Source organism: Nothoprocta perdicaria, unplaced genomic scaffold (assembly GCF_003342845.1).
Source record: "Nothoprocta perdicaria isolate Ctin4 unplaced genomic scaffold, notPer1 scaffold_301, whole genome shotgun sequence".
Classification (NCBI taxonomy): Eukaryota; Metazoa; Chordata; class Aves; order Tinamiformes; family Tinamidae; genus Nothoprocta; species Nothoprocta perdicaria.
Window position 1 is genome coordinate 454,729 of NW_020455535.1, and position 24,742 is coordinate 479,470.

Consider the following 24,742-nt stretch of genomic DNA (forward strand, 5'->3'; position numbering starts at 1 on the left):
ATTATTTTATGGCACGTTGTCTAAGCACATGGCTGGGTCACCCCATGGGGCTATGGAGACCTTCCTGATGGACTAGAGCCTCCCTGCAGCTGCCTAAAGCAGAAAAAAAGGATGGTGCCTTCCTCACAGGACCTGTGTTCTAGCTATAAGAGAAGACACCCCAAAGTAGCTGGTAGGTTTGGGACCCAACTCTGTGGTTATCTACCCCGTGCTCACTAGGTCATTAATTAATTTTGTTGTTTGGTAGATATTTATGCCCTTTAACAATGGCTTTTCTTTCCTTACTGTATCCTGAAGTGATTTTCTTCTGTAATTACACTCCTTCTATTCGATTAACATCTTAGGAAAGGTTAATTTCCTTCTTTTAATTGGGCTGATAAAGTCTTTTGTCTGGCATTTCTCTCGCAATATGTTAGCATTAGGGTTTCTTGCTCTACGTGATGTGGCTACATTGCGATTGACTCCACCAAACTTCTGTTTTTCAACGTTTAACTGTTATGGCCAGCGCTGTCGCTCAGCAATGGGTGCCTTCATTAATCAAAACAGAACTTGCACAACAGCACTTTATTCCCAGCCCATGCCTACGGCTCTTGGGCAGCTCAAACGTGGCTTATCTTGTTGTTTTCTTGTTTTTATCACTCCTCCTCCTGGCACTATCACAAGAGAAGGAGCAGAGAGCGGGTGACTAATAGTGTCTCCAACAGCCTAAGCCTGGAGATCACCTTCTCCGGAGGGCTCCTTGAGGAGCAGAACAGTTTTTTCTCCCAGATTATTAGCAGGATATTGACATAATCTTTGGGTGCTGTCACCTCCTGGGGCATTGTAGGACCCTAAAGGTGCTCACGTGTGATAGTCCCTGGTCACAACATGACAGAACCTGCATTTGGGCAGGACCAGCCCAGGGCTTCTGCTGGTCAGGCCATAAAGTGGCGCCAGTTTTACAGGGAGGTAGAGGAGGAGCCCTGCGGCGATGAAGCATTTCCACCCACTACAGCTTGCTGGCTCTTCATGTTAATAGCCTCATGCATCTTCTTAATATTCACTTCCAAGGAGCATTTGTTCTAATAATAAAATCAAGGAGTAAATCTCGATGTTCATATATCACATAGCAGATGTGATTGCAGCAAGCTCAGTTTGTGATCAAACCAAATGATATTTTTTATAGCAATTCAGTTAGTTTTATCCTAAACCAACATCTAAAAATAAAACCTAAATTAATATTATTCAAGTATTTCTATTTAAGTATCACCTTCACCAGAAAACAATTATCAAGATTTGCATGTTTTCTGTTGACTTTAATTTTGTTTTGATTTGAAATCGACATTTTTAGCACACTTTTAATTAACACTTCAAGTTGCAAATCTGTGCCTCCTCCCTTTGGATATTGCTTTGCAGGGAATTGGGATGAGCTCTCACACTAAAGCAGCCAGTGCCCCTGGGTGCCTCGTGGGGCAGAGGTGGCCGGTGCTGCTGTTTTCCAGCTGCTTTTCCATGGATATTTTGTGCCTCGGTATTTTGCAGGTGCCATGTACGGTGGATTCCACATTTCCTCTTTGTTTGTATTCACTAGAATTAATATAGGGGGGAAAAAAGGAGAGTTACAACTTAAAGAAAATAATGTTATGTAAAGTAATGAGATTGTTCCAAGGCTTAATTAGATGGAGCAGATTGACTGCGTTACAGTGATATCTTGAGGCAACATAATTAAATTGTAGGCATAATCCTCCCTGTGTTAGAACTGATTTTATCTTCATAAGGCAAGGTGCATGAGCTACTCCTTCCTGCCACGTTGAGTTACTATCTCATGGTATTACTGCGTTTTAGGAACACAAAACAGGAAGGAGTTCTAAATATCAAATTGTTGATATTCTGACTACGTGGATAACTCCAGCTTCCATCTTGGTGTATGCTACAGCTCAGTAATTGAGTCATGGATTTACAATACAGATGTCTGCAGCATGTTGTTGTCAGTGCTGAATTCATCTCGTTTGTCACATCTCTTAACGAAGCTGTTTGCAGATGTCTGCACTGCACAGCCCCTGCGAGCAGCGCGCGGGAAGGGACGTGCGCGGCTGCAGCACCTGCTCACGTGGGAGAGCTTCAGCATAACGAGTGGTGCTGTAAAGTGTGCATGTGTGAACAGCAACATGCATCTGTGTACATATATATGTGTGTATATAACATGTATATGTGCCGGGAGGGGACCTGAATCTGTCCCAGGGCCGGGCTGCATGCAAAGCCCGCTCTGCCGGCTGCACCTCACCTGCCACTTGCAGAGCGAAAAATTCAAGTTTCCAGGAGGAATCCAGTGTTTATTTTGAAAAATGGAGATTAGGATACTCGAGAATAATATGTTTACTTTTCAACACCATGAATATGTAGTGACCTACTTATGCTATACCACTTGGCTTTATTTTTCAGGCTTGTCAAGCCAGCTCCTATTGTAATTTAGGAAGTGTCCCTTTTAGCAGAGCAATAAACTATACTGGGGACTAAATTAACATTTTAGAAGTACAGCATAGGACAAGCTTCAAAGCATTGTTCATCGGTAGCATTATTGTATGTTATTGTGCCATAAGTAAAGCGGTGTCTGGCTCCTAAGTGCTTAAAATTGCATTTCACTTGATCTGCAAATTAAACTCAGGCAGTTTCAGAGTATGGTTATATATAACATTAAGGTGCTGAAACTTAAAATGATTCACCCTATTTTGCTAATAAACTGCATTTTTAAAGATCTTTTGGTTATCTTAGAGGAGGAGCCCCTTGAGGAGCGCAGGGTGCGGGCGGCTCCGCTCCCTGGGCAGAGCGGGGAGGCCGGAGGAGTCATCAGGTCCTTCTCTCTTGCAGAGTCTTCCTGCGAGCCATTAACCAGTATGCAGACATGCTGAACAAAAAATTCCTCGATCAGGCCAACTTCGAGTTGCAGGTAAGAAAAAACACCAAGCAGTTTCTTCGTGTTAATATCCCAATACGTTTCTGCCCCCAGTCTGTGATTTTGTCCTGTGTGTAATTCAGCGCTCACCTCTTCCTCATGCACAAAGGCTGGGTGAAGTCGTAGGAAGCTCAAGTCAGACGTGTATCCCTTGAGCATCTTGTGGATCTCATCCTGCAAAACAGCACCATCCCATCCGTGGCTTACAGCAGGTCCTGTCAGGAAAATTAGCTAATGTATACCTAATGTTAAATGGTGTTCGTATGTAAAGTATAGATATCGTGTCAAATAGAAAAACCCTCACGCTGATATGCGTGCCTGAATCATCAAAGCACGGTTAGGTTTTTGTGGTTGGGAAGTGTTTCCTGGGAAAGACGCTCGAGGAGACGCACGCGGAGTGTTTCTCAGGAAGCAGTTTTTCCGTGGTGTTTGCTGTTTTGCCATTAAATATTTATGTGCTGAAGTTAGATGCTTCCAAGCTGTTTTGTAGCTGTGCAGAAAAAAAACATTTCAGAAAATTAACGGTACCTATTCTTGTCATTTTGGGGCTTTTCAGCTTTGGAACAACTACTTTCACCTGGCGGTTGCTTTTCTCACACAAGAATCTTTACAACTGGAGAATTTTTCAAGTGCTAAAAGAGCAAAAATACTTAACAAGTAAGTCCTATTCGTCTTCTAAATCATGGACAAAAGCTAGAGGTCTATTAGCATAATTTTAGTCTAATTTCATAGTTAAACCCATTCAAATTGAGATGCAATCAGGGTATAATGAAAGGTTGGTTTTAAAAACACGAATCAAGTATTGCATGTGTTTCTACCCTCAAATCAAGACCTAAATTACACGATTCATTACTGCTGAAGATAGTATTTTATACTGCAGGATGTTCACAAAGTCAAGACTTCAGAAGTATTAACACATTACGAAACCGTTGTTTCAAACAACACTTGAGCTTTGTGCTTGTTCCACTCTCGTTCCGCGTGTGCTCACAGAATCCCAGAATGGTTGAGGCTGGAAGGGAGCTCTAGAGATCATCCAGTCCAGCCCCTGCTCTAGCAGAGACACCCAGAGCACAGGGTACCTGGTCACGTCCAGGAGGGTTGGGAAGATCTGCAGAGCAGGAGTGTCCCCAGCCAGCCTGGGCCAGGGCTCGGGCACCCTCACAGTGAAGTTCTTCCTCACATGGAGATGGAACCTCCTGTGTTTCAACTTGCACCCATTGCCCCTTGTCCTGTCACTGGCCGCCACTGAGAAGAGCTTGGCCCCCTCCTCCCTACATTCACCCTTCATTACATGTTAATCAGATCCCCTCTCAGCCTCCTCTTCTCCAGGCTAAACAGGCCCAACTCAGTCTCTTGTCATACAAGAGATACTTCAGTCCCTTAATCATCTTTTTTGCCCTCCGCTGGACCCTCTCTAGAAGCTCCACGTCCCTCTTATACTGGAGATCGAGATACTGTACCTCAAGCACAGGTCAGGCTTCTGCACTTGGGTTATAAAGCCCCTAAATAACATTAAAGTCGCACGTTTGTGGAAGGAAATCAAGGTGTAAAAGGCAAGTGAATTCCGTGTCATTAGGTGCAGAATGCGTAGAGCAAAATGCTTTTGTGCACGATGGCAGCGATGTCCCCTCGTGTGGTGGCTCGGAGTAGGAAGGACACTTAAAGTCATAGAGCTTCAGTCCACCCTTCGGAGCAGAGGTGGATCAAAACTGGCTGTTGCGGGGCCCTGGCCATACATTTGTGTGAGCTGATTGTTCTTTGGACAGAAATGAAAAGTTGGATTGTCTTTATATAAAACTGCACGGTGTTGAAGAAATGCAAGAAATCAACGGGTGGTTCTCATGGATATTATGAACAAACAAGTCATTTGGAGATGGTACTTAATGAAGTTGGCTGAATTACATAACCCTCAAAATAATTTTACAAATTATTATTTCAGTTTAGTTGTGTTTGGGGGTAATTTCTAAGGCAATAAGTGTACAGAATGCAATAAAATAAATGTGCACTCTTGGAGCACTGGCTTTCAGTGGGGTGTGAAACCGCTGTCAGCTTTCTGCCAAAGCTGTGTAAATATTCACTTACTCTTACATCATCCTCACCCTCCTCCTAAAGGTTGTATTTCAATTAATGCTTCTAGCATTTAATACTTTAAAATGTACTTATTGTAATTTGTAATTTTCACTAACCGTTGTGTATAAATATTAGTTAATAGCAGATGTTTAATGATGCAGAAGAATCTATTTAACCCATAGTAACGTCAGTGCATCTCTGAAGTATCTCCTAACAGTCTCCCAAGCTGCCAGATATTTTCAATTTGCAAATTTTATCATTGAAGTAACTATTTTAAGATGTAAATATTTTGCCTGTATTTTGCCTGTATTCTTGAAGTTTGTTAAGGTCCTTGTCCAGTTACAGACACAAATTCTGCATGGTCTGCAGTTTAGGAAACGTTTAGGAGTTTGCACTGGTGGCATCAGGGCACCAGCTGTCACAAGGTGTTTCTCCTGCTCTTTGCTAGCACAACACCTTGCTAAGAGTGTGTATAAAAATAAAATGTGTCTTGGGCCATGGCACCCGTGTTGTGCTCCCTTCCAGGTTGCTGCCACTTGCAATACAGCCGCTGCTCCCTGCGGCCGCGGCTTTGCCTCTCTGCAAAACACCCGAGCGTCTCCCTGTGCCGGGGAGCGGGGCTGTGCGGTGTTCAATGTTTGGGAAGGAAAAGGGGTTTGTTTCCTAATGTGTGATTAATTCTTCCTTATGTTTTTGTTTTTCTGTAAGATACGGTGACATGAGAAGGCAGATTGGCTTCGAGATCAGGGACATGTGGTACAATCTGGGTAAGTGGCCGCAGCGCTCAGTGCTCAACGTGATTTCAGTGTGGAGGTTAAAAACATTATAGATGAATTAAACATTTTTTGTCTCTGGAAGTACAGTAAGGTTCCCAGAGGCATTTAGATGCAGTTGATTTAAGAAAAAAACACCTCCCATGCAAGCTTATTTCACTGCCTGGGCAGATGCATTCCTGCAGCCAAGTCATGGATCTCCCATAATTTTATGGATTTATTATGGCATTTTATTATTTATGTCTTGTTTATGGCCTTATGACATTTTGTTTTGTTTTGTCTCTGTGAGCACGTGCGCACACACAGATTCTTGCAAGCTGTTGGTAGGAGAGTAGCAAAATATTGGGTCTGAGGAGTATAAAGAAAGTGGCCTGGGAACTTTTCGACATCTGATATTTCAGTTTTGTTTGTATTGGAAAGGCTGGGGAAGATCGGGCAAGAAGGGAAACGAGGACGTGCCTGAAGTTCCTAGATAAGTTGTGTGTATCTGCGGTTGCAGCTCAGTGCATGGGCTGTAGCTGTAACTTAGCTGTACGTGGATAGGTTTTTATGAGAAAAACTGAATATTTGCTGTGACCTGAATGTACTCACCTGCCAGATTTCATTTTCCTGAGCTTAGCAGTGGAGACACTTAAGCTGTTCAGTGTTTTATCAAAATTTCCTTAAATTATCAGGAATAAATACATTTTTCCAACTTCATTTGTAACTGTAGCTGAACTGTTGTTCTGAAACTTATAAAAATTCAGCCTATGGAGAAGGGAATGCAAGATCCTTCCTTACTTGATATCCCAGAGTTTGCATCCACCCTGCCGTAATGATGAGAAAAGCCTTCCGAGAGCTGCTGAATTCACTTTTTATTAGAAGTTTCTTTCATGAGTAAGTGTCAGGAGAGCAGATTAAAGCACAGCACACAGCAATATATGACTTGACAGACAGATAATAAATTCAGCATCCTGCCTGACGTGGGGTCAGCAGGCTCCCAACCCTGGCACCCTCTTCCACAGTGATTAGCTAACTCTCTCGCTGCTCTAAGCTTGCAGTTATCTACTTATGTGTCATTTTACTAATTTCCCTGGCAACCTCCTCTGCTTTTCCAAGGATTTGCTGAACCCAATCTGGAAATGGTTTTTTATACCTCGGCAAGCATGTAGCTGTTTCTACATGAGATTATTTAACTCCGCCTGGTGACCGTGGAGTCATCAAGATAGTTGCTACTGTCACTGGCTGCTGTTGAACAACTTAATTAATTGTTTTACATGGAGATAACAATCATTTTAGCTGGAGTTTTGTGCAGGCTTGAATTGATTGGTATGGAAGGGGGGATTGGGCCTTCACGAAGGCCATCTATATTTGATGGAGCAGATCAAAGAGCTGCTTTGCCCCAGGCAGCAGGTCTTTGCAAGCTCAGGTTATCCAGGTTGGTGACTTCTTCACCTCCTCCAGCTCTGCTGCCTGCGAGTCTGCAGCACGCACAGGTGGGAACTCTGATTTCCCATGTGGAGGGAATGAGTAAATTGCTGCTCTCCCCCAAAAAATTGAAGGAAAGGGAAACAACAGAGTGGGCCCCATCCTAATAAAGCCGTTCTGCTTTTCGTGAAGAAAAGCGTTTTTTTTCCTCCCCTTCTTGGGAGCCCAGGCAGCCAACACTGATGGTGTTTTACTCGTGGCTCTTCATCAATCTCACGCATGTCACAGCATCAATTAAGGAAGGCTCCCGAGCTGCGTTGCCTCTGCTCTGCTTGACGCCTTTTATCTCAGAAGCTTCACTACATTAGTCAAACTATTAATGTATATACTCAGAAACAAAATCAGAAGTGAAAAGCTATAACTCTCGTGTATGCCTGAGCCTATGATTTTTTGACTGTCTGTCATTGTGCACAAAATATGATGAAGCCAACTAACTTTGACTTTTGATTTATGTGCTAAAGGCTATGGATAAGCCTGCAAAAATATTGGTTTATCTCATTAATTTTTGCTCTCAAGTACCATGATTAACATATTATATGTGCCTAGTTTAAACTCTCCAGTCAAGAACAAGGCATGGCTGCCACTTATCATGGAAAGCAGGCAATATATGCTGGTTTTGTTGGCTTTTTTTCCTGCCATATCACAACCAGAACTTTAATATATGATCCAACTTCATTTATAACTCTATCTAAACTGTTGTTTGCTGAAAGTTATAAAAATAACTGGCACTGGTTCATGCAAAGCAGTTTTCAATGGCTAAAACAGATACATGGTGAAGAAATCATAATTGCATCAAAAATAGTATCCTTGATAAAGCAGAGAAGGAGAAAAAAATACTGCTTTTACTCTCGACATCTGAAGCAGCAGGAAAGTAAAATTCCTCAAGATAATTAAAATAGTTGCTGCTCTCGTGCAGGGAAGCTGCCACAGGCCCAGCAGTTCACTCCAGGTACTTGACGTCAGAAAAGGTGCATGGACAGAGGTGTTAACTGTGGTGGAGGGAAAGCCAGGATTTAAAATAGACCTAAACCTTGAGCATAATATGAATAGAAATCATTGCAAATAACATGCTCTGAGTTAGTCCTGCATGCGTAGAGCTGACCCAAGCGAGATGTGAAGTTACTAGCAAATTATTCAGTGGATTTTTAGGGCTCAAAAAATAAGAGAACATGGAAAAGGAAAATTATGCAAGCTATTAAATAAATGTCTTGATTTTGGTTCAACTAATGAAATTCAGTACTGTTCTGTGAGCGTTTTATAGCAGTGCATCTCCTGGCAAGGCAGAAGCCAATACAAAGAGCAGCTTCTGCATATTCATGAGCTGCTGCTGTGCATGGAGCTGTGGAAGCAGCTACTGCGGAGCTGGGAAGAGATTCCTGCCTTCCTTGCAGACGTGTCGGCGCGTGGGAGTCCCCGCGCCGCAGCAGGAGGGCAGGGCTGCGCGCCGGGTTTATCCCATGGCACAAGGTGGCCACAGCTCCCGTCATCGCGGCGCTGCACGCGCAGAGGAGGAGAAACCCAGCCTGGTTTAGCCTGCTTCGCCTTCCCATAGCCACCGCCAGCCCCTGCTGCCCTCAGCCCCGCTCCGGAGAAAGTCCCGACGTGGGAAATGGCCCTGGAAACCGCTCTGCGGGACACGGTGCTTCGCGGCAGGGGCAGAGCCGCTGCGAGCAGCTTGTGGCCCCGGCGTCGCGTGTGCCGGGGCTGCTGAAACCTGCCGGGAGCTGCCCACGCACCCTGGGCGTGAAGCGAGGAGCTGGACGGGTTCCAAACGCCGGCCAGGGACCCTACGCCCTGCAGTGTTCGAGGGAATTTAATATTTCTGCTAATAACCCTCACACATCTATCGCCCCGAGCCCTCCTGAATCTCGTATCCCGAAACGCGCTCCGTCCTCGCGGATGTAGAGGCTCTGCTGGTGGTTACCTGCAAGACGGCGCCGCTGCGTGCAGCCAGGCTGGGGTGACAGCAGGGCTGAGCTCAGGCAGTCCCGTTATAGAGACGCTGTTGGAGGCTCCTACAGACCGGGTCCCGCGTGGCCACAAACCGACCCTGCTGCGGATCCCTCAGCTCCCGCCAGCATCCTGGCTCGGCTCCCACCGGGCCAACCAACAGCTCTCCCTCCGAGGCACAATTCTGTCATTCCGCGAGATATCCGGCCGTTTCCTTTCTCAGCAAGGACTATAAGGGCCAGTTTAAAAGTTTACATTCACTTGCTTTCCACGTCTAAACCTCAAAAGGTCTTATTTACCTTTTGGTGGGAATCCCTGTGCCGGGAGCAATGAAAAACCCATTGTGACACCTAGGGAACTTTATGACATTGAATTTGTGCCCGACGAGTATCTTTTGTCACTGTCATTTGTTTTCTGAAATATTGGCTCTGACACTTCTCAGGCGCGATACAAGAAAACTGTCACCTGAGAGGCCCAGTGTAATAATACTTAGATGAAAGGCAGAAATAAAGCTTTCCTGCCCGCTCTTGGTGTTCCTCACCAAGAAGCACTGCGAACCTGCTAATAGGTTTCTGATGTCTGCCAAATCAAGCAATTTAAATTATATCTGCAAAAAAAAAAAATCTGTTAGTAAAGAATTTCTTTATTACATTTGGTCAGGTATCCGTTATTCCTGGTGAAAATGAATGGCTAATTAAATACTTGCATAGTTTGTACCTTAGTAGTCTTGCTCGTTTAGTGGACTATGGATGAAGTAAAATACCTTTTTTCCTCTCATAAAGCACTGGGAAACAAAAGTCTTATAATGGAGGAAGCTGAAGGCTTCTTCAATGAGCTCAGCTCTGGAGAAGTCTGATCTGAACCGCAGCAATGGAGCATTAACTTACTCCCTGGTGCACTTCCTTGTAAATATCTGCAGTTACCTGCGTGAGGAGCTTCCCCAGTTGTGTGTGTTAAAACTCAGTACAGGTTTCTTTGACTTTATCTTCAATTTTTCATTGCAAAAATCAGATGGCATCCACAGTGTTGCGGAGTTAACATGATTGTAATACGCTGGACTTCTCTATTATCTTCCATATGTGAATCTGCCTGTGTTTCACAAATCTTACAGATACCTTGCGAAAGGAGTATTTGGAGTTCTCTACACTTCCTGCCAATAATATGAAGAGTAACTAGGTGCTTTAAAATATATATGAAGTTTTATGTAAAGAGTGATGATATGAAGAGTAACTAGGTGCTTTTAAAATATTTATCAAGTTCCATGTTCCCTTTAACATTTAATTTTTGTTCCACGTGGAAGAGCGTAGTGGGGAGAATAGGGCGGGATGGGGTTTCTTCTTGGGAAGCTGAACGTGAAACGTGACCCGGCACTGAGACCAGCAGCCAGGGCCGGAAGGGTCAGTGCAGACTTGGCCAAGAGGTGGTTTCCTATCTGGGGCTGTGTAAGTGTGTCCAGGGCTGGCATTCCGATGGACGGACACGGGTGGGATGGTGGACGCGGAGGAAGAGGCGCAGTCCTGACGTGACCCATCCGGAAGCATGTTGAGAAGAAAATCCTGTAGAACTGCATTAATAGGGCTGGTTTATGGAAAATATAGCAAGTTCCAGTTTGATTTTTTTTTTGATTGACTAACTCTTTATTAATTCAGGCTTACGTATATCCTTTAGTTCCTCTCTCAAGTCATAAATCGCACCGTGTATTTCAGTCGTATCAAATCTGGAAAAACTCAGTGTTATATTTGAGCTATATGTGGATTTATTGATACAGCTTTTAAAGCAATTATCTTCTTCCAAAGTCAGTGGCTGTTCATTAACTCTGAAATGCATTTTTCCTCTTACAGGTCAGCATAAAATCAAGTTCATCCCAGAAATGGTGGGACCTATATTGGAAATGACGCTTATCCCCGAAACGGAGCTTCGCAAAGCTACGATCCCAATATTCTTTGATATGATGCAGTGTGAATTTCACTCAACTCGAAGCTTCCAGATGGTAAGCAGGCGGCTACAAATATTTGGAGTTTGTAAGAAAGATTAACTGTTCTGGGAAGACATGGAAGGATTTTGGTATTTCTTGTTTTGCTCAACCAAAATATAATTATGGGTTTGCTTATTTTCTATAAGTCTGAGGGGCTATAGAGTTTTCATCTGAGCATTTTAAATCCTTATGGAGGCAAAAATTTGCATGAAGTAAATGGAACCTTTTTTACGATACAAAAGGAGAGCAAAGGCAGGTGTCTTAAATTTTCACTGTGACTCAGGAGAGGAGTCTGCGTCGCAGTTAAATTAGACCCAAAGAAATCCTGGTAATACAGCAAAAGAAACAGTAACCTGTACGGATTTATCACCTCTAGTGTCTTATGATTTTGATACTATTTATATTTTTATGAATTTTGAAGAGGGAGAAAAAAGCTACCCAACCAGAAACCGTGTTTCTTTATGCTATAAAGGCACGTTAAAAGGTAAAGTACTAAGGCAGCATTTTTATTCTATTTTTTTTAAAAAGCTAAAAGAAATCTGTGAATTAACATGCACAATCTTATCCTGCAAGATCCAACTTTTGCAAGGCAAGAGCAGTGACAGTTTCTCGACATTGTTCATTTTACTTTGTTTCCCTTGCAATATTACCTTGTGGATTGAGTTTAAGCGTGCACATTCACAGCAAGGTCCTCATAAGACTTTTCTTTTTTCCTTTTCCTTCATTTGAGAAAATGCACGGATTAGCAGTGCTTTGAAGACAGATTGCACAAACTTTGAATCCTGTGAGTCAGGTAGTCTCGTGGTATAAATCAGTGTAGATCCGTTGCGCTATAAAACTTACCACCAATTCAGGATATGACCTTGTGCATTTTGCAATAAAGTGTGACGTGTTTTAAGTTGCTTTTGTTCATTTGCACTGGCGTTTTTTTTCTCATACGAGAAATCTTAACCTTTTCCACTCTTCCTTGTGAAGTATTATTCATAATCAGCTCGTAATAAATCTGTAGCCAGAATAAATGAATATCTGTGCAGGGTGACTTAAACATGTAAAGTGGTATCAGCTTTATTACTTTTATTTGTTTAGTGCTGGATGCTGTACGGAAAGGTTGTGAACTGTATTTTGGCTCCATCCAATTACTGCCTAATCATTCTTTCTTATATTTGACTCTGATGATACTGAAGAGATTGAAATGCTCACTGGGATGCTGCTTAAACATTTTCCAGTCAGATATTCTCCTTTGTTACTTGTCATTTTTTATTTGCACAATTACATGGATCATGAAAAATCCCAGGGTAACTTTATAGCTAAATTTATGACCCTATATTGTCTTGACAGAAGAAAAGCAGCTTTATGTGGAATAGTTGGGTGATTTTAATAAATGAATGTCTTAAAATATTTTAACAGTAACTTTTTGTCTTTTGAGAAGAAAAATACCTTAAATCAGAGATGTCTTGGATTGCAGATAGTCAACATTATATCCCCTATCTCACCATAACCGCTTTCTTTATGGATATAACATTGATATGGCAGGTACAGAGGTAGTAAACCCGTGTCCGGTATATTTGGTGCGCGTCGTTATGTCTAACAGAAAGAATCCATCTATCTATTTGGCAGGTAATGCAGTTATGTAGGATGCTGGCAGTTTTAAATCTTTGGCTTGAGTGATGAGGATTGTTGTTGGGAAACAGCAGAGAATTCCAGAATGATAGAAAGACTGGGTTGAATGGGAGTTCTGGAAATCCCTGGATAATCCAGAGCCCTCTGACCCGAGTCTTGAATGTTATCTGGGTATTTTGTATTCCGTCTTCCGAGTTCGTTTCTTCTCAGCTTGTCTTCAAGCATGTCAAAGTGTTTGAAACAGTGTCATGGGAGACTGTTTCAAACACCTTGCCAAAATCCACAGCTCTTTCTCACCTCCTAAGCAAATTGTCTTACCATAAAGGCAGACAGGCTGGTTAAATATGATTTACCTTTGATAAATCCCTGCTGGCTTTTCCTAGTCTCCTTCTTAGCTCCCCTGGGAACCTGTTCCATAGTTTTCTCGGGAACTGGGAGGCTTCCTGTCAGGTTCTAACAACCTGCACATGTCCGGTTTCCATAGGAGGTGGTCACTTCATCCCTGCCTGCTGTCACTGGGGTGCTGCTTGCTTTGTCACTTGGCCCACATTTAGTCCCACAGCCTCGTCTGTGTCCTTTGTAACCAGCTGGCCAGCCCCATGCAGCAGCAGAGTGACATCTTCTGACATACGTGACATCCTCTGCACGTCAATCACTGAGAATCACTTATCCCATCAAAAGGATTCCTTGCGGCATGCAATGGAATGGGAAAAGGGAAAAAAGGAAAGAGAAAACTTAGGAAAGCTAAAAGTTGGTGTGATAGCACCTAGAAGAAAGTTGTTTAAGCTGGGAGAACCCCACAGCATGACGGAGGCACAGAAGCTGGGCTGCTTTTTTCGCTGTGTCCTGCTCTGCTGTGGCGCTACCAAAGAGCAGGGGCTTGATGGAGCTGCCTCCTGGTGTGGAGGCTGCCACCAGCACCGCACACTGGTGTCACTTGGAGGTGTCTGGTGCCCGAGCAGTGTTGAGTTAGAGCTGGTCCTTAGTGCCAATCGATTCCAAGTCCCAGGTGCTTCCCTGTCGACCGCATCATCTGTCTTGCAGACCACAACTTGTGTCTTAATTGCAGTGCTTGCTGTCTCCAAGTAACAGAAATAGATGTAAAACGACCTTTTTTTTTTTTTTTTTAAGTATCACCACTACCTAGGCAGGCTCTCATGCTTAGCGTGTCTTAACGCACTGCACTCTGTCAGAACTTGCCACCACCAAGACGGCTGCCCAGCTTGGCCTTCAAAGAGAAGTTGAGAATTGGATGGTTGGCTACTGTTAAACCAGTCTGCCAGAAATCCAATTATCTAACCTCATTAGTCACATTCACAAGGGTTTAAACTGGCTCCACTTCTCCAGCAGATGTGTGAACCTCATGATGTGTGGGGGAGGAATTTAATTTTTTTGCAGGACTTTAATGCTGTGATGGCCTGTGTTATAGACAGCTTTCCCCATCACTGTTTCAATTCCAGTATGAATTGGTTTGCTTGGTAAAACCAGTAAGAGACAGAATGTTTTTCTTTTTTTTCCTTCCAATATATGTAGTCCCAAGGGGAGGAAAAAAAAAAAAATAAAGATGAATAAATTCTTGTTTTTTACTGAACTGAATTAAAGACCTAGTGAATTAAAATCTGGAGTTGGCCAGTTTTGTCCTCTCCCACTTGAGGTGCTTTGAAGCCTAATATAGGCTTCAAAGGAGCCTGCACCTCAAAGCATGGATCTGATACTGAAGTCTGTGTGGGACTGAAGCTTCCCTGTAGAAGAAAACACCTCCTTCCCTGCTCTGCTTTTTTCCTTTGCCTGTTTTACTAGCAAACCCTCCAGATCAAAGAGAATATGTCAGAGCTACAGAAGTGATGAAAGAGAATTGGTTTGATTGTTCAAGGGCTGGTCAGGGTGGTGGTGGATCCCATGGTGACTGCAGGAGAGACACTCCATCATGAGATGGTCATTCAGCTCAAATGCAGAATTCAGCCATGGGCTCCTGTTCTTGTTTCCTAGGCCGTCCACCTGTTGCTTCCATTAGGTCCATTTCTTCAGAATATTCTTGTTTAATTGCCTACCCCAAGCTTTAACTTGTCTTTTCTCTACTTGTCTCATTCCTCATTTGATTTTCTGTTTCTTTTGAATTGAACCTACTCATAGAGACCAGTGCCAGATCAGTGCCAGAACTTGTCCAAAATAACCCATAGAGGAAGCGAGAAGGAGGGAGAGGTACTTGTCCTAGACAGGAGGAAAATGTTGGACACATCTTCCTTTTCTCATGATATTGCACCATAAGATTGCTATTAATTGCTCTGGTAATTAGTAGTATTAATAATAAGTAGAATTGGCGTATTTTAAGAGGCAAAATCGATTAACGAAATAAGATGAAGAATGAGGCGAGAAGGGATTCTCCTTCTTCCACAATGTTACTCCATTTCTTTTTGGATAATGTACTTGTAAAAACTGAAATCTGAGAGAAATAGTCCCTATTAGTGTAGTAGTGATGGTGAAGAAATGATCCCTGCCTCCAGCTTGAAGGCTGTTAAGGAGACGCAGGTTGCTGTAGTGTCCGAGGCCGATAGCTTGGATGGGGTAAAAGGAATGACGTGAGTAAAAGCCCTGAGAGCCCCAAATACAGCTATCCCATTGTGCAGAATAGAGCCATGGCCAAAAAGACAGCAAAAATCGTACGGGAATGTGTAATAAATGAGTGCATAATATATATGATTACTAAAATAAGGCAGTGGATGCAACTAAAGTACCTCTAGCTAGTTATCTGCTAGGAAGAGAAGTAATTGAGTAAAGACCAGAAAAAATGAGAGGAGACAGTTTTAATTCCATTCTAACAGACAGCAATAAATCCGAGTGTCATTGAGGTAGTAATACCAGCATTTTTATTTGCAATATCATTTCTTGTTGGTTATCAATGAGTTTCAGGTTAATATAATTCTCCTTAACAAGTAGGAGCTAATTTATCTGAGTATCTCTCAACTTTTACAACCTATAATTCATTATTAAATCTTCTTACCACTGCTGAGCCCCGTGTTAGCATCTGTATCCCCGCATTATAGATTGGCAGGCAGAGCAGAAGTTAATGACTTCTCCAAGGTTTTGTGAGGCTGCATATTCCCCTCTGTAATCCTACTGAACGTGCAAATTAAATTAATTTCAATAAATAAGCTTTTTAGGGTATTCACTAAGGCTGAAGTGTAAATGTTGACGTTTTTCTTGTTTTGTGGCCTTTGGAGAATGTCTTTCTCCCTCAGCCCACCTGAAGCACGAGTAGGAGAGGTAGTGTAGTGAGGCCAGTAATCTCCGAACACATCTGATGTTAAATGGCCACTTAATCGATTTGCCAGCTAAAAAGCTGTGAGGAAATAATAAATGGAGCAGACGAAACTGTAGGAAATGATCGCCAAGTTCCATAGCAACCTTTGTACAAGTTTTACAGTAACTGTGCACCATTTCTGTATTGCAACTAATTCCTAGAGCTGTTATCTGGCACTCTTTTTTTATGGCAAATTCAGTATTGCCCCATATCTAGCCGTATTTATAGCAGTTTGGAGGACTGAAAACAGGAAACCATCTACAGGTATGATTAAATTGTCCATCAGTGCTACAAATGTAGCCTGAACATACTGGAGACAAATCTGAAGCCAAAAACGACCGGCTGAGCTGACCCTTGATGAAGGTAGATAACTTGCATCGATTTGTAAACCCCTTTTCTCCAAGCAGGAGATCATAACAGACGGGGGAAGTAACTCATACAGTCCTTGCCCACGTTCAAACACTTACTCCAAAGAGCAGCTGAGACCTCAGCCAGCTGTGAGGAAGAGCAGATAATAATTTCCAATAAGCTTCCTCTCAAGCTCCTCAGGCTTTCGCTGTCAATGGAAAGATGTGAATCGAACACATAGGCTGTGCCAGGTATTTTCCCAGCCTCCAGAAAGAGGCCTCAGCAAGCGTCATTGGGTCTAACATAAGCACTGAAAATTTGACTGTTCTTCAGGTAAGGGTAAATTTCATATGATTCTTACAATAATTGCAAGCCCACTTGGGCGTTTTTCCGTCTGTTGTAAAAAGTAAAGGAAAAAAGTGTCTATAGAGAAAGTATCAGCAGATGCTGGATGCAGTGCTCGGAGTTATGGGGTTTTGTGGGCACTGTTTATCCTCTAACCATGGAAGACCACAGCTATATGGACCAGAAATAAACTGATGCTAACTTCCAGGGAGAGATCCAGAAGAAACATTAACTATATTAAAAAGTATTTACCTATTTGGCTAATCCAGACCTTATCAATTGCTTGATAAGTACCAAGAGTGATCAAAGAGCACAGCTGTTGGTAAAGGTCCTTAAAAACCACAGAAATGCTGCAACTCCAGCTCTGTTGGAGGGCATTTAGAGAGAGGGGCTGAGAAAGGATCTATAGGAATTTGAGTCAAATTGATACCCAGAAAATGCTCAAGATCCAGTATGACAAATTTAATTGCTGCTCTTGAAATGAGCAATCGCTTTCTAAAAAACACATCACCCAAAGGGCTGATGCTGGCAGCAAGTGCCATTTTTCACATCGGTGTCGAAAGACCATTTCTCTCTGTGCCTTATTAGAGAACATGAGTTTTGTGACTTCTTGCTTTCATTATTGTACTGCCTTAGTGTTTTACTTGACATGGCCTTGTACTATGGGAAACATATTTCAACTTGTGTTTGCTTCGTCGAGGGGGTGGATGGCATTATTCTTCTTTTTCTCATTTCCCTGTCATTTCTTGAATAATGCGTTCATTGTATTAAGAATCTTATTCCACTTCACTTTTCATTCATTTCTTCCCAAGGAAAGTGCTGCAGCACTGGAGCAGATTGCCCAGAGAGGCTGTGTCATCAGCCATCCATGGAGGTTTTGACACTTGGCTAAAAGAAAGTCTGAGCTGCCCTGATATAGTGTGGCAATAATCTTGCTTCAGCCGGGAGCCTGGCCTAAGCGAGCCTGGAGGTCTTTTCCAGTCTGTGTTTCCATGATTCAGTGGTTCGTGGTGGGGTACAGAGAAGTGTATTCAAAATTTCCAGAATTCCTATTTTAATGTGACTGCAAAGGGATCATTTTTTAAAATCTGGCCAAGCAGAGCAGTAAAAATTGTTTAAAGATGCAATATCTGTTGTTTGGTTATTTAGTCAATTTTGTGGTTGTGCACACGTTGTGATGGATAGTTAAGGTTTCCTGGCTCTCTTCATATAAGTTCCTGTTTTCAGCAATGCAGTTTTACCAAACATCACCAAATTAGGCAATTTTGCAGACTGGATGTCTCTTTGCTGTTTGGTGGGCTCTCGTACTGCATTTTGCAGTGTTGCATGGAGACATTTTAAGGCCCGAGTTTTGGTTGCCTTGCCAGTCTGCCCCATGGCCCAGTGGAAACTGGAGCTTTTGGATTCCAGGTTCAAGCTGGGCTTGCACCATGGCCACATGGCACCAAGGAGGCATTGCAGGGAGGAGCAACTTACTCTGAATTTGCAGGAGGGAGATAGCTCATAGGGCTTTTTTTTGTTCACTTGTTAAGGTAATTCTGGCTGGGTTCAGGTGATGTAGAAAAATAAGTTTCCCACCGTGTTGCATTATGGAGGTAGAAAATGATGTGGCTCTTCCTGGGACTGGGTGCTGGAAAGCTCACAAAGACCTGGAGAGGGAGACGGAAACGTTGTGGCTCTGCCTGGGGATTTTGGCATCGGTAATGAAACGTTAGAGCCTGAGCTGCGCTATTAGGGAATAGAACAATTACCTCAATTTGTCAGAATTAACCCAAGGGGCTGCGGGCCCGGCTGGGGGTTTCAGCTGGGCCAGGCGCTCCGCGGCTCGAGCAGGGGCCGGGTGGGCGAGATGCTTCTCTCCCCGGTGCCGCTTGAAGCTTTTCTCTTGGTGCCTGCCCGTATGTCACCCTGCCGTGTGCAGGTGGCAGCCAGGACCCGGCGAGTCGCCTTTGGTGGAGGTGCTGCCACAGCCTCCGTGGGTGGAGAGGCTGGTGTGGGCAGAGCCGAGCGCTGTGTGGAGACGGGCTGTGGAGGCAACGCCGCCGCCTCAGAGCGCTGCAAACTGGGGTGCCAAAAAGCACCCTGTTATCTGAGGAGTTTCATCGTGGCAGCGCCGCCGTGGCAGGGAGACGTGGTCTCACGCGGTGCCTGACATAAAGGCGCCAGCAGAGCCTCACAGCGCACTGAACAACACGGTTTTGAGCAGAGCCCAGCGGCACTGCCAGCCACAGGTACTGGCTCGTGTGCTGCTGCCTCCTCAGGAAGTGCAAGGAGGCCTCGCAGCTGGGGTGGAGGCTCCCCAGGGAGGCTCTTTCTCTGGGGATCATCCAAACCCGCCTGGATGCAGCCTGTGCCCTGCTCTGGGTGACCCTGCGTGTGCAGGGAGTTGGACTAGATGATCTCTGGAGGTCCCTTCCAACCTTAGGGATTCTGCCGCTGCAGGCAGGTTTGAGCAGCTGCATCTTCAGGCCATCAAGCCGCCAACTGTCCATCCCTTCCTCCCGATGCGTCACGGGCCCTGGGCAGGGCAGCAGCAACGGGCAACACCCTCTGTGCTCATTAAAAGCCCAACAATTTACTCAGTTTACATTTAAAATACATTTGCATGCCCACTTCAGATTGCAGTCTTATTGCCTAAATAAAAATGTTGCTCTTAAGCTGTTGGAGCCACTTTCCTTCCCCTCTGCAGTGACTTACGGACAGCTTGCTGGGCTGTGTGGCAGGACGAGCCGGGTCCCGGCACTGAGGAGCGCGGTCAGGGCTGAAAGGTGCAGCTGGCTGAGCAGCCCCAGGGGATACAGCTACCAGAAACTGAGCTTTGCGAGCACTTCTTTACTTGGCTTTTGTTGCTGTTGTCATTATTGCCCTGCTGGATTGCCCTGCTTTGTGTCTACTGCTTTGCTGCTCTCGTTCTTGTCATTTCTCTCCTGATTTAGTTTTTCCTAATGCAAATATTTATGCATCGTTTAACAACAAGACCGATGATCTCCGCAATGAAAGATCCTTGTAGGGCAGTAGATCACAGCGGATAAAAGTCTAATATCAGAGACTGCAAACTCTTAAAGGCAGTCAGGCTTTGAAACGCCTCTCCGAGATGCCCAACCGATCTGCAAACCGTTTAGGCCACAGTGATAATGTGAAATGTTTGCCATCTGATCATTTACGCTTGCTTTGTTTAATTGTAGTTTGAAAATGAGATCATCACCAAACTGGATCACGAAGTGGAAGGAGGCCGAGGAGATGAGCAGTACAAAGTGTTATTCGACAAAATGTAAGTGTTGATCAGCAGCGAGATTTATGTCACCGTAAAGTCAGGCGAGAGAGAGCACAATTAGACTACAATGAACTTTGCAGCCCAGAAATAATTAAAATCTGTTAATGATGCACAATATTTAGAATTGCACCTGAGTCGAGCTCTTTTCCCTGCGTGTGATTAACAAGGCGTGGGTAATTGTCTCCTAGTCTCTTGGAGCACTGCAGGAAGCACAAGTACCTTGCAAAAAGTGGGGAGACTTTCGTGAAACTTGTCGTCCGCTTGATGGAGAGGCTCTTGGACTACCGGACCATCATGCACGACGAGAACAAGGAGAACCGCATGAGCTGCACCGTCAACGTGCTGGTGAGCGCGGAGAGGGGCCCAGCCCCTCGGCTCAAACCTGCCTTTTAGCTACGTCCAATTTTAAAACATAGCCCTATTTTTCTCTTTTTAAGAAGATGAGTTTTTCCTCACAGGACGCACGTTGCAGGGATTCTTTTTTAGGGAATAGAAGATTTTCATAGTGCAAAATGAACTGCAAATTTTAGTAATGCAAATTAAATGTTAAAAAAAAAAGAGGCACTTAGAATAAAATAGTTCTATACTGTTATACCCCCAAGCTCAGAAATCTCAGAAATCTCTCCTAATTCCAAAAAAATAAAATAAATAAAAAAGACGATCCCCCAAAATAATAATACAACACCCCAGAGTAGACTCACACACAGGTGAGTGTGGTCTGGTTGGGTTGATACACAGTGTTGATCACATTACTGCAGCTCTCTTGGATGGGAACAGTTCTGTATTGGACTTACTCATGTGTTAGTGGCTACTCTGACTGATTTATTTGCTATTTAAATTTATCAGCGAAGGATATTCACTGATCCTAAATTTATTCACTGGTATTAGATTTATTCAGTGAAGAAAATATTTCTGTCCGTTTTGTTCTCTTAGCTGTAGTTTAACTTTTCAACGCAAACTTTAAATTAGATTCAGAAATGCCTTCAATATCTTGCCAAATTTATCATATCCTGTGTTTGGAAAATTCGCAGTGTTAACTAGTTTATCTCAAGACCAGCAGCATTCAGACATGTCTTCGGGGCAAGTGATGATGATGTGTGGCATACGAAACCAGATAAATAACATTTATTCTCACTTTCTATTTCCAAAGAAAATATTAGAATCCAAGAGCAGATTTTGTATTGCTCAAGTAAGGTTTAGAGTTTTAAATCCATAGTACAACAGTTACTTAAAAGTTATGGTTTTGTACGTTACCAAATTTCAGTTGGAAGTGGGTAATGATGTGTGACTTCCAAACGCCAGCAGCAATTTCTAGCAACACTCTGCTTGCAAATTCTTAACCTTTGCAATGAAACATAAGCCCTAACATGCTACATCATCACAGCATTAGGTTTTGTAAGTTAAATAACTCGTGTTCTAGCACTAGAGGCAAATTTTGTTTTGCCTTTTTGAGGTTGATGTTATGCAATTATGAATTTTTAATTTGGAGCATGTTCTGTATACATTTCTGACTGCAAAATCAAAGGCTTTGTAACAAAATTATTTTGTATTTCAGAATTTCTACAAAGAGATTGAGAGAGAAGAAATGTACATAAGGTTTGTAAACATGACCACTGACTTACTGTAGTGTAATTGGAGAAAATTCTGTTTCTATTAGGCAGTCATTTTGGGACTGGTGGGGAAAATGTAACAAAAACCCTACCTGTTTTGGACTTTACATAACCTGAGTTCACTGAGAACCATGAGCTGTTCGTGAGCAGTTTAGACTCATCAGTTTGATGTTTTTGTCTTCTTTTTTGTTGTTGTTATTTTTCATATCCCTTTTCTAACTACTTCAATTTTATTATGATGCTTTTATGAAGAAAATAAGTAAAACTAAGAAAGAAATAATTTTACATGCTGGTGACTTATAAAACATACGCCTGCTGGAGGGGAAAACAAGGACTATCAATATGATGACTGATACTTTAAATTTAAAACTTTTAGGAGCTTTTCAAGTTCGATTTGTCATCTAAAGTAAAAATGGTAACACTTTGTCATGTTTTTTGCAAACCTCAGGGTAACTCTATTTTTACTTGGCTTAAAATTGACTAGCCTGTTGTGCTAAAAGGATGACGCTTGTGTTTTTACTGCTATTTTTGATATCTAAATGTTATTCATGAATTCTTCCCCAGATGCATCTAAACTTTGGGGGAAAAAAGAAAAACAATTGAAGAGCATCCCCATCCAGGGGTGTGGTAATACTGAAGTTAAGGCACAGGACCTGGCTCTCTATCCAGATATGAATAACTAAAAAAATAGTACTTAAGTGAAATTGTCTTTGGATTTGTTGTTCACAAGTCATTTATAAGTCTTGGAAAAAAAATCCTTAATAGGAACATAAATGATCCTGAAAGTTTGTCTAAAATACCAAAGTAGGAGCTTTAAATACTCCCAGATATTTTAACTATGTGAGCATAGAATTTAACTTTTGTGATCTCCCAAGCAGGCTGTTTTGTTCCCTGTTAAGCAGCAGTGCTTGTGTTACTCGTAGGTATTTGTACAAGCTCTGCGACCTGCACAAGGAGTGTGACAACTACACCGAGGCTGCCTACACGCTGCTCCTGCACGCCAAGCTGCTCAAGGTGAGCACCCAGACACGTGGCAAGGTCTCAGATCACGGCGTGGGAGCAGAATTGCTCCTTCAGTCCTGGGCCTGATTAACTCTGTCCTTTGCTTATTTACTTCCACGTTGCATATTATTGCTCGCTGAAAATGTGCTGAGGCAGAAGTCAGCCCGCTGTCATTAGTGTATCAGAGCACGGGTTGCTGATCTTCATCTAAAATGAGCAGCAGCGCAATCAAGGAGAGACCACAGGTTAAGTTACAACACTGACTGTGATGCAAATTACTTTTAAATGGTACAATTATGTAATCCTGGAACATCTAAGCATGTATTGCAGTAAGCTCGCTGCCCACCAATTGCTTTTGCAGAAGTGCAAGTGAGCTGCAGATGGCCCTTAGGTGCTGTTAGGGAACTGTAAATTTAGTTTTGATTTGGGTCATATACATGGTCTAGCTGAATAAAGCACTTGAGCTGGTAGCACTGTGTATTGCAAACCAGCCATGTCTGCTCCTGCAGGAATTTCACTGAAATTGCTTGGGGAATTCCGTAATTACGGAACTTGTGGAGTTCCGTAAGGCACGCAGCTGGTTCACTAACTGTGCCAGGGATCCTGGCGCGCGACGACCACGTCCCCCGCACTGAGGAGCACTTCAGCGGGGCTTAATAGCAGACCTTTTGTCTTGAAATCTCATCTTCAATACAGCGACATCGCTGCTAAATTAGCAGCAGCAAGTTATACAGCTGGGCTTTAAAAAGGCAATTGAAGGAAAAGTAGAAATCTAAATTTTGTGAGGATTGGTGTTTTCTGAAGCATTTGTTTTAGCCCCCTGCTCAAAGATGGGCAGAGACCCCCAAAGAGAGGCACCAAGAGCCACGTCTTCCCTTTCAGCTCTTCTTATGCCAGTGGCACGTGCCTTGCAAGCCCTATGTCCTCTCACAGAATTTTTGCTATCGGTGCTTCTTCCCTTCAAGGGAACCTGTCCCATTCTGTGCAGCAAAAGATTCTTTGCAATCTTTGATTTATTCTAAGCAATCTCAGGAGAAACATTAGCATTAAAAAATCTATTTTGAAAAGTTGCAGTGGAAGGAGTAGAATGAAATACCTTGAAAGGATGCACTGAGAATTATTTTACTTCAACATTGCGTAAACTGCATTGAAAATGTAGTAGGACTAAATATGAGGCAAATCCTACCTCAGTTGCTTAGATTAAGACATGTTGACATGGATTTGCTGTTTTAAAAATGAGGATTGCAACACAAAGGAAATATCAGCAAGATATGTCTGGATCTAAAAGCACCATAAGAATATTGCTAATATTATAATGTTACTAAGGGCAGGGCAGCGGGGAGCTGCACGTTCGGGGTAGCCCGCGGGAAGGAGCTGCAGTGAGGAGCTGGCTGCTCCACGAGCAGAAAACTCGCTGCCGTCGCCGCTGGGGAAGTCAACCAGGACTGACAAACTGCATAATCCTTGCTCTGCACGCCTCGCCTCAGTGAGCCTTGTAGACAGGATGAAGCCTCCCCTTCTCTAGGTGCTGCACTCGCTCGAAGATGATGGAATGAGAAGTGCCATAAAATGTCATCTTGACTTTTACCCGTTAGGCCCCGAGTGCTTTAATCGATATGCTTTGTGTGACCTTAAAGTAGAGTTTATCTAGTCTTGCTTTCTCACAGTGTGTCTTGAGGCACTGGATGAGTACCTTTATTTACTCCTTTTATTTACTGGAAATAAATATCCAAAATAAATCCAGTTTTATTCTGCTATAATGCAAATCAATAGAAGACAAGAAACATGAGGGTAGTATTTATCCTGGCTTCTCAAAACTCAGGAGAGGCTCACAAGTTTATTTGTAACTAAACATATGTTATCATTAGGAAATACTTTATGATAACTGGATATTGATCTATCTAAAGTAATATCCTGTCATTGCCATGAGTTAGCAGCAGACAGTGGAGCTCAGTTTTGCTTCTGAAGGAGCAGCAAAAAACCTGGAGCTTCGGGATCACCGTGTGTCAGCCTGAAGCCAGGGAGTGTCCCTGGATTTTTCTGGCACGGCTTTTTCAGTGACGCGCGGCACGGGC

General features: G+C 43.2%; 1 protein-coding gene across 1 annotated transcript in view; it reads left to right on the forward strand.

Moving 5' to 3' along the window:
• DOCK1 (dedicator of cytokinesis 1) overlaps positions 1-24,742 on the forward strand; it is a 201,858-nt gene that overhangs the window by 132,842 nt on the left and 44,274 nt on the right. Inside the window, exons 30-37 of the mRNA XM_026042441.1 lie at positions 2,848-2,926; positions 3,489-3,589; positions 5,711-5,769; positions 11,034-11,182; positions 19,967-20,052; positions 20,244-20,400; positions 21,611-21,651; positions 22,589-22,679. Of these exons, the coding sequence (XP_025898226.1) occupies positions 2,848-2,926; positions 3,489-3,589; positions 5,711-5,769; positions 11,034-11,182; positions 19,967-20,052; positions 20,244-20,400; positions 21,611-21,651; positions 22,589-22,679 (763 nt within the window). The remainder of the gene's footprint in view (positions 1-2,847; positions 2,927-3,488; positions 3,590-5,710; positions 5,770-11,033; positions 11,183-19,966; positions 20,053-20,243; positions 20,401-21,610; positions 21,652-22,588; positions 22,680-24,742) is intronic.